Source organism: Poecile atricapillus, chromosome 7 (assembly GCF_030490865.1).
Source record: "Poecile atricapillus isolate bPoeAtr1 chromosome 7, bPoeAtr1.hap1, whole genome shotgun sequence".
Lineage (NCBI taxonomy): Eukaryota > Metazoa > Chordata > Aves > Passeriformes > Paridae > Poecile > Poecile atricapillus.
This window is the reverse complement of record NC_081255.1, coordinates 23,939,560-23,957,524: the sequence shown is the minus strand read 5'-3', so window position 1 is coordinate 23,957,524 and position 17,965 is coordinate 23,939,560. Positions and strand designations below refer to the sequence as shown.

The 17,965-nt window shown below is 62.2% G+C and overlaps 1 protein-coding gene across 3 annotated transcripts; it reads left to right on the top strand.

Annotated features, from left to right (window-relative positions):
* The first annotated feature begins 381 nt into the window (after window positions 1-381).
* On the top strand, window positions 382-17,720 carry SLC6A9 (solute carrier family 6 member 9). 3 transcript variants are annotated; one of them, XM_058842461.1, is made up of 14 exons: window positions 382-546; window positions 2,964-3,110; window positions 11,533-11,689; window positions 11,851-11,982; window positions 12,984-13,236; window positions 13,316-13,448; window positions 13,812-13,946; window positions 14,026-14,129; window positions 14,208-14,445; window positions 14,534-14,668; window positions 14,872-14,971; window positions 15,219-15,319; window positions 15,508-15,678; window positions 15,905-17,720. In XM_058842461.1, exons 2-14 carry the CDS (start codon window positions 3,081-3,083, stop codon window positions 16,115-16,117), a joined length of 1,902 nt encoding a protein of 633 aa, XP_058698444.1. In that variant the 5' UTR covers window positions 382-546; window positions 2,964-3,080; the 3' UTR covers window positions 16,118-17,720. The 3 variants fall into 3 exon arrangements, with proteins under 3 accessions (XP_058698444.1, XP_058698447.1, XP_058698445.1); XM_058842462.1 differs by lacking the exon at window positions 382-546 and adding an exon at window positions 2,686-2,841; XM_058842464.1 differs by lacking the exon at window positions 2,964-3,110.
* The last annotated feature ends 245 nt before the right edge of the window (window positions 17,721-17,965 follow it).

The window sequence follows — 17,965 nt, the reverse complement described above, 5'->3', positions numbered from 1 at the left end:
CGCCATATATGTTCACATGTGCCACATGCCTGGGCAAGCCTGCATATGCCCCTCCACGTCCACATGCCTGTGGGCTGCAATGTGGGATACCGGTGGCTATGTGTGCCAAGTATGCCATGTGCGTGCCCAAGTGTGCCAAGCGCAGTGTGCCCGTGCATGCCCATGCGTGCAGCATGCCCGTGTGTGCCCGTGTGCCCACGGGTGTGTGTGTGTGCCATACGTAGCCGTGTGCCCGCCGCAGCGGGTGCGCTCTCGCCCTCCGCGGTGCCCGCGGTGCCCCCGGTGCGGCGAGGCGCGGTGCGGGTGCCGAGGCGGGGCGCTGGGGAGCGCGGCGAAGCGGGGGGCGGAGCACGGCGGCGGGGGCGAGAGGCGGCGCCAGCCCCCACCGACCTCCAAACTTTCATTAACTCGGCAGCACCGGCGGCGGCGGCTCCGGGCCTGGTGGAGCACCGGCACTGACACCAGCACCGGGCTGGGCGCGGAGGAGCGGCGCCCCCGCGGGTCCACCCGACGCGGCGGGAGGGGCCGGGCGTCGGCATGGGCACGGTAAGGGGCTCACACCTCCGCCGGCACCGGGTGCCCGGCCCGTCCAGCAGCCGTGGCAGCGCTGGGGATGGGACGGGAGGAGGAGTGGGTGGGCTGCCGAAGAGGGGTGGGAAGGGGACGAGGGCGGCGAGGGCCTCCGGAGCAGCGGGCTCGGGGACATCGGGAGCGGCCACCCGTCAGGACGATGTCGGGAGCGGGATAGCGGGATAGCGGGATGCGGGATAGCGGGATAGCGGGATGCGGGGCGGTCCCGCATCTGTTGCTCTCGCGGCGCGGTGGCGCGGTGCCGGGGGAGCGCGGGGGCGCGGCGCGCAGGGCGGGAGCACCGCTGCCGCACCCGGGGAGGGCTCCGGGCACCGGGGCGGCCCGGCTCGGTGACGGGCCGGGGGGGTTGGCGGTAATTTTCCACGGGCATGTGCCGGGGCGGGGCGGCGGAGCAGCCACCACGTGGCGGCTGATGTAACCGGGCCCCCCCCGCTACCGTACTGCACCGGGCGGCGGCGGCGGCGGCGGGAGGGGGGAGCCGGGCGGCGGGCGCTGCCCGCGGGGCTGCCGCCGGTGCCGTCCCGGGGCTGGAGGGGAGCATGGGGACGGCAGGCCGGCCCGCTGCCCGCCTTCCGTGGGCACCGGGAAACCTCGGTTGCGGTGGGCCCGGCGGATGGTGGCGGAAGAAATGGCCTCGCAGGTGGCAGCGGCTGCACCGGTGCATCGGGCCGCCCGCCTGCCGGGCGGGAAGGGACGGGGGTTCCATCCTTCAGTCGGGCATCCGTGGCCTTCCGCTAGTGCCGTGGGTTGCTTCCCCGCGCCGAGGTGTGACATCCTGCCGGGAGCCCCCGTGGGTGCCCAGGTGTCCCCATTTCCAGGGTGTCACCCGTGCCGGCTCTGGGTACGAGCTGCGCTGCCCTCTGGTCATGGCATCGCACAGCCCTGTGAGAGCCACCCCGTGGCACCAGTGCTTTGCATCCTTGTCCCTGCTGGGCTGTGCCAGGGGATGCTGCAGCCTCGGGCATCCTTGCATCCTTCCCATTGCCACACCACCGCTGGCTTCGCGCTCGGTCCTTGTCAGGCTGGGAGCCAATGCCAGTGGCATTTACGGTGCTCACGGAGGCTTATCAGCCTTTGGCAGACCCCGAGGGGAGTGGCAGCCGTCCGGCCCCTTGGGCACACCCCCTTCCCGGGGCATCAGTACCCGGTGTGAATTCAGGGCCGCAGGCTGGGCAGCTTTTGGCTGGCTGGCGGTAGGTGTGTGATGGGGAGGAGGTCTGGCCACTGAGCCTGCACTCCCACCTTTGAGAGGTCCCTGTGCCATGCGAGGAGCCAGGCTTGTGGCAGCGATGACATCTCAGCTCCCCTGGAAATGCAGCCACTGCTGAGCAGTGCATTGGTAGTGGGGTGCAGGATCCACGGTATCTGCTGCCAGCAGCCTGTCTGCGCTGGAGGGGCTGGGGGCTCACACCACAGCCCCTGGATTCCTGCCCCTTATCTACACTGGCCACGCTCCTTCGTTATGTCTTAAAGTCTTCTGCTGATTGCTTCAGAGTCATGGCAGCCTAGGGATAGGCTCTGGGGTGTTTGACTGCTGCTGGCGGTGGTTGGAGACCCTCGGTGCAGGTCAGGGGTCCTTTTTCAGCCAGCAAGGGTACTGAGCACTGGTGTGGGATCTGCAAACACCAGTGCTTGTTGCACAGACAATCAAACTGGTGTTTTGCAAGAGCGTCTGTCCCTTCCAGTGGGGTCAGGTCTCAGTGTTCCCCTGGGGCCTCCAGCAGCCCCAGGCTGGGGCAGGGGTGAGGGCCGTGAAGACAGATGCCTGTGCCCGTGCACTGTCCAGCAGCACCTGGCACCCGGCAGAGCCCAGCGGCTCGGCCCCCCTGCGCTGCACGTGCATGCGATGCACCGGGGCAGAAGGCAATCGTTTCCCATCTGTGTCCTGCGCGGCAGCTGAGCCCTGCGCTGGCCCCGCTCAGCGCCCAGTCCCGGCGCTGTCGTGTGCTGCAGCCACTTCAGCTTCATCTCTCGCCGGGGGAGAGCTCAAGGGGCCCCCACTCCTGCCCGCGGCCCCTGACGCCCACCAGCCGGGGGGCCAGCAGCCAGCTGTCCGCAAGGTCGTCTGTCCACACCGGGTAAATCTTTAACTGCTTCTTGGGAAACACCTGGGAGCCGCCACTCGTGTGGGTGCCAGGGGGTTCAGAGACGCTGCAGGGGCTGGGAGCCAGCAGGAAGAGACCCTGCCACCAACTCACCCAGACCCAGGCCCTGTGTCCTCCACCAGGAGTCCTGCTACCCAGTGGGCAGGTAGAGGGGAGTGACTCTTCTGGCACAGCCCCCCAGTTCCTGGAGGGAGGGGGAGGCCTGGGGTGGGGATGTGCCCACCCCACCAGTCACATCTCTCTTGCTGTCTTCTCCCCTCTGCCCAGCTTGCTCTGACGGTGGATTGAAGGACGCTAGTGCCGGTGCTGCAGCCAGCGCGACAGAGAGCGGGCAGTCAAGGGACCCTGCACTGGGCAGCCGGCACCGTGCTCCAGCCTCCAGGAATGGCTGATAAGTGCAGCGAGGGGCTGCTGGTAAGTGCAGGGGTGTGGGGAGCGGAATGGTGTGCGCTACTGCCTCGGGGACCCAGAGAACCTGGCGCAGGGAGCCAGGACACTGGGGCTCCTGTAGGACTTGGTATGCCCTCCTGGGACCTCCATTTGGTGGTGTGGCAACGTGATGCTCTCCTAGCATGATGACTTTTGGGCTGATGCTCTCTCTCCATGAACCTGTTGCCTGTGGGGCTCTTCGGGTGTGGTGTCTTGTTGTGCCTGGAGATGATACTGCCTGTTTTCAGGCGCTCTGCCCAGCCTTATCACCCACCCCAGCTCTGCAGACAGGCAACTCTACAGCCTGTTGTCAGCAAAGGGTGCAGGTGTTCCTCCAAGCCAGGTGCCCACAGAGGGGCATAGATTGTGGGTGCTTCTCCTTGCCTTCACCCAGTGGGCTGTCTGAGACTGGGCTGGTAGGATGGTTCACTGGCAGAGGAGGGTTTCTCTGGGCACCAGTGTAGCGCCTGAGCCAGCCATCCTCATAAGCAGTGTGTTGCAAGGTGCTGTGAGCTTCTGTGCACTTGTGTGTGCCAGGGGTGGCTTTGGTGTTCTGGGCAGATGTTGGATGTGCCCGCTGCATGTCTTTGTTGGAAGGCTTCGACGGCCCCATGCTTGTGGAGCTCAGGTTCCTGTGATAGGCTGCTGTGCTGCCTTGGGCAGGTGAGACCCCAGGCTAGGCTTGGCTTTTTCCCTTTTTCCCAAAGGATGGGAGCTGAATGCTGAGATTGACACGGTCACTGGGCCCTCCCCTTCCCGGGGGGCTTCCTGAAATAGCTGCACACTCCAGCTGGAGGGCTGGGAGCCAGGGTTTGCCTGGGAAGCCAAGAGCCAGGGGAGCGGCATGCTCCAGCAAGTGCTTCCAGCGCGCCCGCGTGCACGCCGTTCCTCTGCTTGTGTGTCCCAGCATGGCCCCGCCGGCTGTGCCTGCAGCAGGGAGCTCAGCGCCCATCCTGCCCCCAACAGAGAAGGGGTTGGGGCAGCTGGTGGAATAGGAAGGCAGATTTCTTCTGGAGAAGCCCTGTGCTGGTAACAGGGAGGTGCTGAGGGTGTATCTGGGCATAGTCAGGGGTCTGTCTTGGGAACACACTTCTGCACATGGCGCTTGCCTTGACTCCATGCCATTGATGTTTTCTTGCTATGACCAGGGCAGTCAGCATTGCACTGGGGCGTGGGCTGAGCCTGACACCCATGTCAGAGAGCCAGACATTGGAGTGTCCACCCACTCCCCATAAATCTTTAACCCGCTTCTCAGAAGTACCTGACCAGCCCACCTGACCACACCAGGGCCAGGGTGTCAGGTACAACAGGGTCTGACACATGCTGTGTTGGCCACCCTGGCTCTGAGACCTCTTCCTGGGTTCCTGTTTGCAGGATGCAAGGCTACTCCTGCACAGAGCATTGCTGCTACGGGGTCTGTGGGAAGAAGGGTAGGTCCCTGTCAGAGCATCCCTGGTCCTGAAGCCTCCCATTCCTGCATCCTGTGAGCCCCAGGAGGAGCTTCCGTGGGCCAGATTCTGACTACTGAACTCCCTGAGTCCCTGGGAAAGGAACATAATATCCTTGGCCTGCCTCCAGGGCCCTGCCAGTAACCTCGTAAAGTTTGGTCCCTGCCTGTCCTCTCATCCCTGCCTGCAGGTGAAGCTCCCACCTCCACCACCCCTAGTCCAGCCAGGCTCTCAGCATGCAACCCCTGCCCAGCATTGTGTGCAGTGCCTGGGGCTGGACAAGTTTACAGTGCCTGCTGTGCCCCACCTGGGGGAGGGACAGGGGTGATGGAAGCAGCAGGTGGGTGATGTGTGGCTGTGCCTCAGTTTCCCCTCCTGTCACCTGGGGCCTGGAGAATAAGGGTGATGTGTACTGCTTCTGCAGGGTCTATGTTTTTGGGTGCCCTGCTGAAGCTCTGAATGCTTACTTCAAAACAGGAGGCAGATGGGAGGGGCCGTGCCCACCCTATTTCTCCCAAGCCCCAGAAATGCTTTGATTGTGGATACCCAATGGACTGCAGGGCAGCTCCAGGGGCTGGATCAGTCCCTGTGCAGCTGGGCAGAGGGGATCTCTGTGAGCCACAGGGGAGGGCCTGACTGCCTCTCCCTCCCAGGCTTTTAAGGACATTTTGTTTTGTTGTCCTTGGGGTGCTTTGTTCAGACTCCAACATTGCCAGTGGCTCCTGACTCCCAGGGCTGCCTTACTGGCACAGTCAGGGAGCCTTTGGCTGCAGCTTGCCCAGCTCAGGTAGGTTCCTGCTGTCACCCAAGGCCACCCTGACTACACACTGGGGTGCTGCTCCCACTGCACTGCAGGGGGGTAAGGGCTGGGGGGTCCCTGCCTGTTCCAGACACCCCCAGCGGCGCAGTGCCACTGACCAGCGGCAGGAGCTGCGGAAGTGGCTTTTGGCTGCGGGAGCCCTTCCCGGAATACCAAGGGGCAGTGATGGGGGGGCTGGCGGGGGATTTTTCTGCCTGAACGCCCAGGGAGAATCATGTCTGCCCTGGTAGAATGGGGCCGGAGAAAGGCAGCCCTGTCGGGAAGCACTCAGCTAGGGGATAGTGGCACTGGGACAGGTCCCTGGGCATCATTTCTACCCCAGTCACCCTGCAGCTCTGTTGGGGGGCTGGAAGACCTGCGGACCATCCCCCATGCACCCATGTCTCTAGTTCAGCCCCAGCACCACCAGCCAGCCAGGCTGGGAACCAGAATGCCAGGCTAGGTGAGGGTCCTACTGCAGGCCCTTTATTTCTAGCAGCATGCTCTGTGCAGCTGGCTGTCCCCTCTGTCTGCTGGCTGGGCTGCCAAGGAAGCGGCATTTTGCTTCCACAGGGAGAGGCTGGCACAGGGTCTGGCATCTGCAGGACAGGGTGGTGGGTCCTGCTGTGCTGTGCTCAGGCTGCTCTAAGGGGCAGGGGGTGCAACATGCCCAGGGCAAGATGTGGTGGTAGCACACAGGTGACCCAGACAAAGTGTTGCAGCTGAACTGGATCATGGAGGGATGCCCACAAGGTGCCCACACACCTTGCAGGGTGTCCGAGCACAGACCTGCCAGGCTGCATGTAGGGCAGGACTGGGCTGGGGTCACTGGGGGTGGCACAGGATGGGGTGACTCTTGGCTTGCACGTCTTGGGGGACACAGTTGGGTGCTGCCATCCCATGGGTGGGACATGTGGCTGGTGCAGTAAGGGACAGGAACAAGCCCTGGGTGCTGGCATGTGGAAGGTTGAGTGCCCACCCCGCACACGTGTGCTGTTCACGTGTGTGCCCGCAGCCACTGCTGCCCAGACCCCAGATGGTCGCCCGAAAGCGCCGGCCCGTCCCCCCGCCCTCAGTGCACCATCATGCGTCGCTGGCGCCTTGGCCACACTCCCCAGCCGGGACACAGGGCTGGGAGCAGCTGGGGCACCCCGAGCCTGGCTGCAGGGCACCCTCTGCCTGTCCTCCTATGGGACACACCACCCCACCAGGGTCCCACCTCGTGCTGGCAAAGGGGTGAGCAGGGAGGCTGTGGGGTGCCTGGGCACTGAAGGGGTCGTGGCACAGCCCTCCTGCCAGCCAGATGGTCCCCCTTGGGGCAGTGACCTTGTAAGGGTTGCCATGGAAGCCCCATGATGTCACCACCAGTATGACGTTGAGTGAAGTAGCATGGCATCAGGCTGGAGATACGCCAGCAGAAAAGCTTGTCCCTGTGCCCCTATCCCCCAGCAGGGCCATGCCCTGTTCCTGCAGCCCTTGAATACCCAGGGCTGGGATTGGGCATGCAGGGCCAAGCTGCTGCGTGGATGGTGGGCATAGGGGCGGGAATGCATGTGTGGGGCTTGGGATGTTGAGGCATGGAAATAGGGGGCTCTGAGGGAATGTCATCCTCTGCTATGCTCCAAGAGCAGCTCTTGGCCCTGACCAGACGGGCAGCGGTGCCCGCAGGGAGGGCAGTGCTGCCCACTGGAGCGTGCAGGGCTGTGAGCAGCTGGACCCCGCTAATGAGGCCTCATTAAGTGGGACAGGGCTGAGCCCGCTGTGCTCTGCCTTGCCCTGCCTACACGAGCCAGGAAGGGCACCTGGCTCGTGGGGGTACAGCTCGTGGGGGTAGCAGAGGCACGGCAGTGCCTGCGGGGTGGGCCAGGCAGGCATGGTGCCAGGGCAGGTGGCATGGTGGGGTGCCGGTGCTGCATCGGGGCGGGCAGCAGGGGGCCGAGCCTGGCTGGGAGGCAAGTGGGGAGCAGTGCCAAGCGCTGGAGGCAGCGGGCGGGGGAAGGCGGGAGGGCGGGCGGCTGCTGCTGCGCCGGAGCCCGAGGTGCCAATGAAGCTGGGGACTCACGGAGCCGTCCAGCCTGGGCCCCCGGATGGCAGCTGCGAGCAGCCAGGCCCCCTCGGACCCTCTCAGCAGGTCAGTGGGCAGGTGAGAGCAGGGTCTGGGGGGCAGAGTGGGGGGCGGGCCAAGTGGAATGATGGCTGTGCCAGTGCTGTCTCCCCACCACTTCGGAGACTTTTGGCTCTCCAAAACCCTTTGTACTGTCTTCGGGGTGGTGGCTCTGCAGGGCTGAGCTGCAGCTATAGATTTGTGCCATGACAGGCTGGAGAGGTACCCCCAAGCCCCACAGCCTTGGATGTGGGGTGCTCCAGGGAGGGAGGGCAGAGCATGGCACCAAAACCCTCCGTGGCCTCCGTTGTGTTGGAAGAAGAGATTGCCTGACAGTTGTGTGTTTGTTAGCCCTGGAATCAACCGATTTTGTAGAAGAGGTGCACAGCACCTGGGTTACAGCTCAGTGCTGCAGCGGCAGAGTGTAGCAGAAGATCCTCCTTCTGCCCCCCTTCCCTCTTCCCTTTCATGGACATTAGTGAGCAATGTCAAAGTTTGCCCCAGCCCCCCATGGCACCGCAGGGGAGTTCTGGTGGCTCATGGAGCAGGCTCGGGGCTGTCACTGGGGCTGGACAGCCTTCTGCAATGAGGGATGGAGAAGGCTGTGTAATAGTCCTGGAAGGTCCTGGGGTTTGGGCATGCCCCTCGTCCCTGCATTACCCTAGCCCTGGGACTGTCCCCAGCACCATGCCAGATGCCTTTTCCCCCACAACATGCCTCTGGTACACCGGGACAGGAGCAAACATGGAGCTGGGCACCAAAGAGAGAGGTTAGGGAGAGTTAGGATATGCTGGTGAGGCTGGCAGTCAGATGTGCAGGGCACAGCAACCTCTGATGTAGGGATGACACTTGTGGATTCATTACCCCATGTTCCAGGGACAAGGAATGCAGGGCTTGATTATAGGGCCCCCAGCACCCAGGATCAGCAAGGGCACCCAGGACACCCCCTCTCTAAGTGACCTCATCCCTCCATCCCTTGGGACCCCCACCTTGGGATGGGTTTCATCTGCCTCCAACATCCTGCACCCCACTTTCTTGCACCAGAAGAGCCACTATTGTGGTAAATTATGTAATTAGCATATTTTTCTATCTTCCAGCAGCCCCTACCTGAAACAGCCATGAGTTTGTTGCCATTGCCATGGCAATGATCAATGACATCAGGCTGATGACATCAGGGGTACGGGTATCCTCTGCTGGCGTTGCAGGACCAGCCCTGACAGCCCCGCAGTTGGAGGTTGGACAGAGAAATTGGGGGTCCCTCACTGGTTCATGGGGGCTGGATAAAGTTTGTGCCCCACACAGTGCCTCTGCTGGGCTGGCATACCCCCATGTGGACAGTTTGAATTAGGAAAACAGAGGAGGGGGTTGATGCTGGAGATTCCTCCCCTCAGGACATCCCCTTCCAGTATCAACCCTGCCACCATCACAAGCTTACCAGCCATAAATCAGGGCCCCTTAGGGAAGTGGGGGGCATCCGGGCACCCCAGCCAAGCTGTCATTGTGTGAGGCGATGCTGCTTAGCATGAGAAAGACCTTGGTGCCAGGCAGAGTGATGGATGATTCCTGCTTTGCTGGGCTGGGGAAGTTTTGGCCGTGGTATATGGGGGGTTCCCTGGGGAAGGGGAGGAAGGATGCCCTGGGCACCCCGAACGCCTCCTTTTGGGTTGTTTTGGATATTCCCTTTTGGAACTTCCGTTCTGGAAATACTTGGGGTGCCTGTGGCATCCTTCCTTTTCTCCCTGTTGTTATCACCCAAGCCAGGCATCCTTTGAAGCTGCATTGGATTACATGCATGGAAAATTTGGGGCCTGGGAGCAGGACCTAGTCCCCCCAGAGACTGCACTGCTGCTGGGTGGCAGCTCTCCCTTTGAATTCCAGCTCTGTCCCCTTCCAACAGCAGGGAAAGGGGAGAGTTTCATCTTTCCAGATGTCTGGGTTCTCTCTATCCACCCCTTCTTTTACCATGTGGGGTTGGGAGGGTGGTTAATGAGTGTAAAGGACAGGATGACCTTCCTAGTTTTGGGGAGGGGGGGTTGTAGCGAGCTGATGGGTGAGCATGCAAGTGTTTGCGCACGTGTGCTCGCTTGTGCATGCATGGACACACATGTGGCCGCCCCCTTATTGGGGACAAGTGCACCAAAGCCCAGTGCTGTAGGAAAGGAGGGAGCAGCACAGGCCTGGCGGTTTCACTGCACTGGTGCCAAGCAACTCAAACTTGGGGTGCTCCATGAGGCTTGGGAGTGAAGCCAGGGTGACCTGAGCAGACCAATGGCTTCGAACAGGGATGAGGTTCCTTGTGGGCACCAGGGATCCTGGCTGAGTTGGGGCCATATAGAGTATCTGGTCCCCTCACCAGACCCTTTGCCAGGGAGGCTGGAGCATTGCCCCCACTCCTGCTGGCTGTGCTGCTCATTAGGAGCCTCGTTAGTGCAAGCAGCTTAATCAGAGGCTTCCCGATCGGATCAGTCTGCTCGAGTGGGCAGCGTGCCCTGGCATGGGGACACTGCCAGTGTCCTTTCCCCACTTCGGGGACCCCTGCATCCTGCTCTTGCACAGCACCCCACAGTGAGAAGCTCTTCTGGGAGGGAGATCCCCCAGCACCTGGAGCTGCCGTGAGCTCGTTTCTGACAGACCCTTGGCTCACAGGGTCAGGTGGGGGCACTCCGGTTCCCCGTCTGGGCACGGCAGCGTAGTGTCCCTACAGCCCTGCCCAAAGTGCCCTCCGATCCCCCCTGGCCCCTCTCCTGCAGCCCTGCTCCCCTGCAGCCCCCCCGCAGCCCGCGGCGCGTGCAGGCCCCGCTCACAGCAGATGGCTTTGTTTGGCAGCGCGGTGCCGGAGTCGCTGGGCATCACGTCCCGGCTGTGCCGGCCCTAATCAAATGATACGGTTAGGTGCACCGCGCCTGCTGCCTGCGCCCCGCCGGCGTGAGCAGATCCAAAGTGACGGCTCCCATTTGTGGCCCACTCACTGCCAGCGTCAGCCATTGTGGGGGGCACATGGGGAGAGGCATGAGGTGGGCACGGGCTCTGGGATGTCCGTGGTGGTGAGACCAGCGCTGTGGAGTTCCGAGAGGCTCCTAGGGCTGCTGGCACCCTGTGCTGCTCCTGCAGGAGCATGGAACCTGTGGGACTATGGACTGGCAACCAGCACCCTCACCCCTTGCAGCCATCCATCACCTGGCCTCAGGTGGGGAGGGAAGGACTTGGGGCACCCCTGCATTGCAAAATGCCATCTACCCTCAGCCTAACCTACCAGAGCTCCACAGCATCCACGCAGGACATTGGTACAGCCCCAGGACTGTGTTGGGACAGAACCATGGGGTGATGGGTACCATCCCTGCTGGGGTGACAGGCACTTATCTCCTTTGTTGTTGTCCTCGGTGTGAGCTCACATTGTGTGGCAGTCTGCACAAAGCGCCCTTTCTTGCCCCCTTCTGCCCTTCTGCCCCCCAAGTCACCTGCAGTGAGAGACAGCTGGGCACTGGGGCAGTCCATGCAGGGGACCCAACTGCATGGGACCCCCTGTGAGCTGTCCCAAGCATGGTGCCCTTGCCTAGTGCTGAGCTGGCAGCAGGACCCTGGCTGAAGCAGGGTGCTTTTTCCAGGGGGGTACCCACGCCCCTGCCAGGTCTAATCACTGCACCTCACTTGCCATCAAGAGGGGCTTTTGTTTCAACCCGGGGGTCTCACAATTTCCCCCCCTGTCGTGGGCAGTGGCCACCCAGCAGGACCTCTCTCACTGGGTTCTGGGGAGGGGGGGGGGCATGAGAACAGAGGCCCCTTTGTGCTCTGGCGCCTGGGCCTGCTTTGTATGAGTTGCAGGCTCTCCCTTTGCTGCAGCCGGGCTCTGGGCAGAGCCATTCATTGGGGGGGGCTGACACCGCTGCCCTCCCCCTCCTTGGCACTGCCTGTGCGTGGCGGGCAGCGGGGACAGGCAGGGGGGTGGGATGGGGAAGGATGCCGGGGACCTCCCAGTCCTGCTCGGCGGCTGTCACCCTTCCAATGGGGCCAGCAGGGGGGTCCCCAATTGACACATCCTACGGCATCTCTCTGCAGAACGGCGCCGTGCCCGGGGAGCAGGGCAAGCAGGAGAAGAGCGTCAAGCGTGGCAACTGGGGCAACCAGATCGAGTTTGTGCTGACCAGCGTGGGCTATGCCGTGGGCCTAGGCAACGTCTGGCGCTTCCCATACCTCTGCTACCGCAATGGGGGAGGTGGGTGTCAGGTGGCCAGGGGAGGAGGGCTCCTCTGTGCAGGTGTGGGGATGTGCACCCCAACCCCGCATGGTATTTCTTGGGGTGGTGCAGGGCATGGGAAGAACAGCCGTGCCTGGGGTTACTGCTCACACACCCATCCTCTGGTTCCTGCTTACCAGGTGCCTTCATGTTCCCCTACTTCATCATGCTCGTGTTCTGCGGCATCCCCCTCTTCTTCATGGAGCTCTCCTTTGGGCAGTTTGCCAGCCAGGGCTGCCTTGGCGTCTGGAGGGTCAGCCCCATGTTCAAAGGTAAGGAGCTGCCTGTCTGTACTGGCACAGGCCAGCACAGGACACCTGCTGTCACAGTGCCCAGCAGCTGGTGTGGTGCTCACACACCATGGGATGCTCGCACACCTCTGGCACACCCCATGGCCCCAGTGCAGGCACCTGCAGCTCGTGCAGTCCTGCACACACATGCCCACCCTGGCTACACTACCCTGCACAGCCTGCCTGGCATCCCTTGCACGCATTACACGTGCTTCTGCACACGCGTTGCATCTCCTGCGCAAACTCCAGCCCCGCGCTGGCATCCACTGCAGGCATTACACACACATCCCTGCATATGCCACACGTGTCCCCAGCGCATCACTCTTGCAGAGGCCACTCAGGTCCCCTGAACACACTTTGGCATGTCCAGCTGTGGGCATGCTTCTGCAGTCGCCTCCCTGGACCATAGTTAGCAGGTGCTGTGCCCATGTGCTTGCCCTGCCGTGGCTGGACCCTGCTCCAGGTGCATCTCCTGGCTTACCGCTGTGCTCCCATGCTGCTGGCTCTCCTGGCCCACACCTGCAGGCTGCCTGCCAGGTGACATGTCCACAATGTCGTGTCTGAGTGCAAGCAGCTGATGCAGACACTCTTGTGTGCTCTGTGCAGTGGCATGCTGAGCCTGGGGTGCACTTCCCTGTGCTCATGTGGCCTGTCACATGCCACCACATAACTGCAAACCTAGTCATGGTAGTCAGGAGTGACCCCCACCCAGTTGTTCTTTCAGGCTGCAGACCCCGAGGGTTTGCCTGCAGCCTGTGTGCATTGCCATGTGTCCCAGCGGACCCTCAGCACCACTAGGTTTGTCTGGAGGTAGAGGATCCCACACACCTGCGCCAAAGCCAGGCATGGAGCCGCAGCATGGCTGCAAGGCTGCTGACAGCGTCGCAATCATTCCACTCCTCCCATGCCACAACCCCTGGTGCTGTGCGCCGTGCCCGTGCCGCCGCACCCTGCCGCTCACCCCTCCCCGGTGCTGTTCCCAGGCGTGGGCTACGGGATGATGGTGGTGTCCACATACATCGGGATCTACTACAACGTGGTGATCTGTATTGCCTTCTACTACTTCTTTGTGTCCATGACGCGCGTGCTGCCCTGGACGTACTGCAGCAACCCCTGGAACACGCCCGACTGCGTTGGGGTGCTGGACGGGAACCTCTCCAGCCGTGTTGCCCTCAACATCACCCAGCTCCTCAACACCACCCAGAAGCGCACCAGCCCCAGTGAGGAGTACTGGAGGTACCGGGGCCTGGGGTCAGGGATGGGGGAGGTGATGATGGTTGGGCCCCACTGACGCTGCTGCCCCCTCCCCATACAGGAGGTATGTGTTGAACCTGTCGGATGACATCGGGAACCTGGGCGAGGTGCGGCTGCCCCTCCTGGGCTGCCTTGGTGTCTCCTGGGTCGTTGTCTTCCTCTGCCTCATCAAGGGCGTGAAATCCTCGGGGAAGGTACCTGTGTGTTCCCTCTCCAGGCCCCTTCCTGTCAGTGTGGACATGCCTTCAGGATAGATGGACATGTCTACATCCCTTCTGGGCACAGCTCCTCCTCTTTGTCCCTGCTCTCTGTATGCTCCCACTCTGGGAGAGGCCACACCTCTGTGACCTGTCCACATCCCTTCTGGACATAGCTCCTCCCATGTGGCCATGGTCCCATCTGCTTGACGGTAGTCCCTTCTCTGGACCATGTCCTCCTCCTGGTCTGTCGCTCCACACCCTGGACCATAACCCTAGCTTATAGCCACACCTTAGCCACACCTGCCTGTGTGCCTACCCCTGCCCCCATCCCCACCTCACTGAGGTGCTGCCCCACAGGTGGTGTATTTCACGGCCACCTTCCCCTATGTGGTGCTCACCATCCTCTTCGTGCGCGGCATCACGCTGGAGGGGGCCGTCACTGGCATCATGTACTACCTGACACCCCAGTGGGACAAGATCCTCAATGCCAAGGTGAGCAGGGATGAAGGGTGGCAGGCAGCCAGGGCTGAGCGGGGCTGAGGGCACAGTATTGACCATCCCACTGCCACAGGTGTGGGGTGATGCAGCCTCACAGATCTTCTACTCGCTGGGCTGTGCCTGGGGCGGGCTCATCACCATGGCCTCCTACAACAAGTTCAACAACAACTGCTACCGGTGAGTGCCCGACCACAGTCCCCCAGAGCCCTGCCACTGCCCTCATGTCACTGCTGACCCTGACTCCTCTTCCCATAGGGACAGCATCATCATCAGCATCACCAACTGTGCTACCAGTGTCTATGCTGGCTTCGTCATCTTCTCCATCCTGGGCTTCATGGCCAACCACCTGGGTGTGGATGTCTCCAAGGTGGCTGACCACGGGCCGGGCCTGGCCTTCGTCGCCTACCCTGAGGCCCTCACCTTGCTCCCCATCTCGCCACTGTGGTCCATTCTCTTCTTCTTTATGCTCATCCTCCTGGGGCTGGGTACACAGGTAGGTCATGGTGGGGCCAGCATGTTCAGATGGGGCAGCACGGAGGGGTCAAGGTTTTGACATGCTGCACCCTCTGCCCCCGATGTAGTTCTGCCTACTGGAGACTCTGGTCACAGCCATTGTGGATGAGGTGGGCAACGAGTGGATCATCCGCAAAAAGACCTTTGTAACGCTGGGAGTGGCTGTGGCTGGCTTCCTGCTGGGTGTCCCACTCACCACACAGGTAGGTGACCATGGGACTGTTGCCACAGGGTGCCATTGCCATGGCCACCTTCTTCAGAATTAAGTGTCTCCATGCTGGCTCTGGCAGCTGTGGGGGTGGTATCTGAGCTCTGTGTTGCCAGCACAGTCAGCACAGCTGTGCTGTTGCCCTGCCAGCAGCGGTGGTACCGCAGGGGCAGCTGTGCCACTGCGTTTGTCTTCCAGGCGGGCATCTACTGGCTCCTGCTAATGGACAACTATGCTGCCAGCTTCTCCCTGGTGGTCATCTCCTGCATCATGTGTGTGGCCATCATGTACATCTATGGTAGGTGCAGCTGCCTGCAGCCAATCAGATGGTAGGGCTGATCCAGCCAGCCAATGGGGAAGGGTTTTCCCCAACATCTGGCCAATCAGCAGTTTGCTCTGTGCTACATGGGGAGGCAGTTGCCCAGTCGGGCGCTGTGGCCTGGGGAAGCTCGTGGGTCCCACCACGATGGCGCTGGGGCTGGAGCCGGCTGGGTGGTGAGGGGGCTCAGGTCACCACCAGGGCTGACAGTCACCTTTCTCCCCAGGGCACCGCAACTACTTCAAGGACATTGAGATGATGCTGGGCTTTCCTCCCCCGCTCTTCTTCCAGATCTGCTGGCGCTTCATCTCACCTGCCATCATATTTGTGAGCATCGCAGCCATGGGGCATTGGGCTGTGGGAGAAGGGGGTGAGGAGCTCACCTGGACACGGCACTCCCTGGAGAGGAGAGTGCTGGGCTCAGGAGAGCAGCAGTAGGGCAGAGCAGGGAAGCTGTGGGGGCACAGAGCAAGCTGGCTGCTCCCCACTGGCTGATCCTGCCTATCCCTTCCCAGTTCATCCTGGTCTTCACAGTGATCCAGTACCGGCCCATCTCCTACAATGAGTATGTCTACCCTACCTGGGCCATCAGCATCGGCTTCCTCATGGCGCTCTCTTCCGTCATCTGCATCCCCATCTACGCCATCTACAAAGTGTGCCGTTCTGAGGGGGACACACTTCTTGAGGTGGGTAGCCAGGGGCTACACCCTTTTGTCTGTGTCCCACCTAGGGCTGCCATCAAGGCTGTCGCTGTCTCTGACCTCAGTGGAGCTGTCAGTAGTGGCTGTGTGCAGGCAGCATGCATAGGGCAGCACATGTGTGCACCCGTGGAAGCTGCTGGCATGTTGGTGCAGACTGGGGCAGGGGAGCATGGTGGGTGCTAATCTTGTCTCCATCACTCTCCCTTTCTAGCGCTTGAAAAATGCTACCAAGGCAAGCAAGGACTGGGGCCCAGCACTGCCAGAGCACCGCAGCGGGCGCTACGCCCCGGCGTTCAGCCCTTCCACCGAGTCCCACCTGGAGGTGCAGCCCCTGCAGCCAGAGAAGGGCCAGAGTGAGGCAGCGGCTGCATCCCCCGTGCAGGGCAGCAATGGCTCAGCCCACAGCCAGGACTCCAGACTGTGACCCCCCACAATCCCCGCACCCCCTCTAACCCCTCTTGCACCTTCCGCTGGCGGAGCCTGGTTCCGGGCCGCACCGGACCTTGGGGGCTCTCAGCACCCATCCCCGAGACCCCCCCACCTCCTCGCCGGTTAACCCCTCCCGCCCCCGCCCCCGTGGCGTTCGTTAACCCTCGTGTTTACGGTAACCTTTGTGCTCGACGCTGGGACAAGAGAGGAGGGGGCACAGCCCCGGGAGGGCTGGGAGCCAGAGGCACTTTGCAGGGGCCTTGACCTGGGCGTATGCACAGGATGGGGGGGGTGGGATGCTCCCAGGCTCCCACCCCCTCCTCCCTAAGCCAGGTAGCCTGCCCTGCCATGGGGTGCCCTCCTGACCTTCCCATGGGGAGGACGTGGGGTGGGACCAGGGTTGGGCATGCCAGGATCGCCCTCGGCCTGTGTGTGCACAAGGCCATCATGGCAGGGGTTGGCACTGCAGGGACCCTCAGCCTGGGTGCACACCCACTGTGGCTCAGAGCCTACTGGCTCTCACAGGAGGTGCTGCCAGGCACCAGGCCAGCACAGGGAGATGAGGGGCAAGCATGTTGCTTGCACCGGCAGGGGGATCTGACGGCACAAGACACAAGCACTTAGAGCACACGTGTACACGTGTGTCCCTCACAGACACAGCATGGGCACACGTGGCGTATGTGGGCATGTACATATGCACAGTATGCCGGGGCTGTGCAGGCAGTGAGCTGGGATGCTCCCCTCCATGCACCCCTCCACCCTGTGGCCCCACTGGGGTCTGTGGGTGCCCTTCTGGGTGGCCAGGTATTGCCTGCAAAGCTGGGCACAGCCACAAGCAGCGTGGGGACAGCCCAATGCCGCTGCCTGCCCCACAGTGGGGCAGGAGGCTGGGGAATACTTAAGCCTGGCCGGGGGGTAACCAGACAGGGATGAGGTCCAGCTCTCCCTGGCAGCCCCAGCACTGGCAGGGGAGGACCCTCCATGGTGCTAAGGGGGAGCAGGATGGACTGGCCTCCCCCAGCTGCTGCTTAGCATGAGGTACCAGCGGAGACATGAAGGGCTGCACCAGCCCACTCGCTCCGAGCCATCTGGGGATGCTCAGTCCCCAACCAGTATTAGTGGAACAGGATGCACTGGCAAAGGCCGGGCGGTTTTAAATCTGTCTTCCAGCTCCAGCCAAAGGGCTTGGAGCTCTTGATTTGGGGTGGATGGGATGAGACCCTTCCTACCCCGCTTGCTCCCCTCCCAGCCAGCACCTTGTGCTCCCTATGTTGCAGCCCCGAGGCTGGCACAGGGACATGGCACAGCTTGGCACAGTGGCAGGAGGCGGTGGGCGGCGAGCCCCAGCAGGATGTTCCAGCTCCCTGTCCCGAGCCCCCCGTCGTGCTGCGGCGAGGGGCGCAGGTTCCCGCATGGTGCCCGTGCCCTGCCCCTCGAGCCACGCCGCTACTCTTCACCTCTAATTGTTAGCAATAACGCGCGCGTCCCTGGGCAGCACTGCCTGTGCCAGTGTCTCTGGGCAGTGCTGCCTGTGCCAGTGTCTCTCCTGGTGTAGAGTTCTAAAGTATCCTAGATTTTAATGAGATTTATATTCCTGAGGTTGTGTCCCGCTGTGCCCTTCTTTGGGAACCATGTGGGGGAAGGGAGGGGTTGAAGAGTGGGGGACCACGCCTAATGGGTGCGGCTCTTTTCCCCTCGGATGCCTAGTATTGGCGCTCAACAGCCAGCCAGGTTCTGAGGAATTCTCCTTTGCCCTACCTGGATGTACAAAACCAGCTGGAGGTAAGGCAGAGGATGGAGGATGAAAGAAAGCACTGTCCCCCAGTGGACAGGAAGGCAGCAA

What these genes read in the sequence shown, in the direction of transcription:
- SLC6A9 (XM_058842461.1), top strand. Translation starts at nt 3,081, where the DNA reads ATGGCTGATAAGTGCAGCGAGGGGCTGCTG. An exon ending in TCCTGGGGCTGGGTACACAG is followed by an intron (nt 14,446 to 14,533) that starts GTAGGTCATGGT and finishes CCCCCGATGTAG; the next exon opens with TTCTGCCTACTGGAGACTCT. An exon ending in GTGTCCCACTCACCACACAG is followed by an intron (nt 14,669 to 14,871) that starts GTAGGTGACCAT and finishes TTTGTCTTCCAG; the next exon opens with GCGGGCATCTACTGGCTCCT.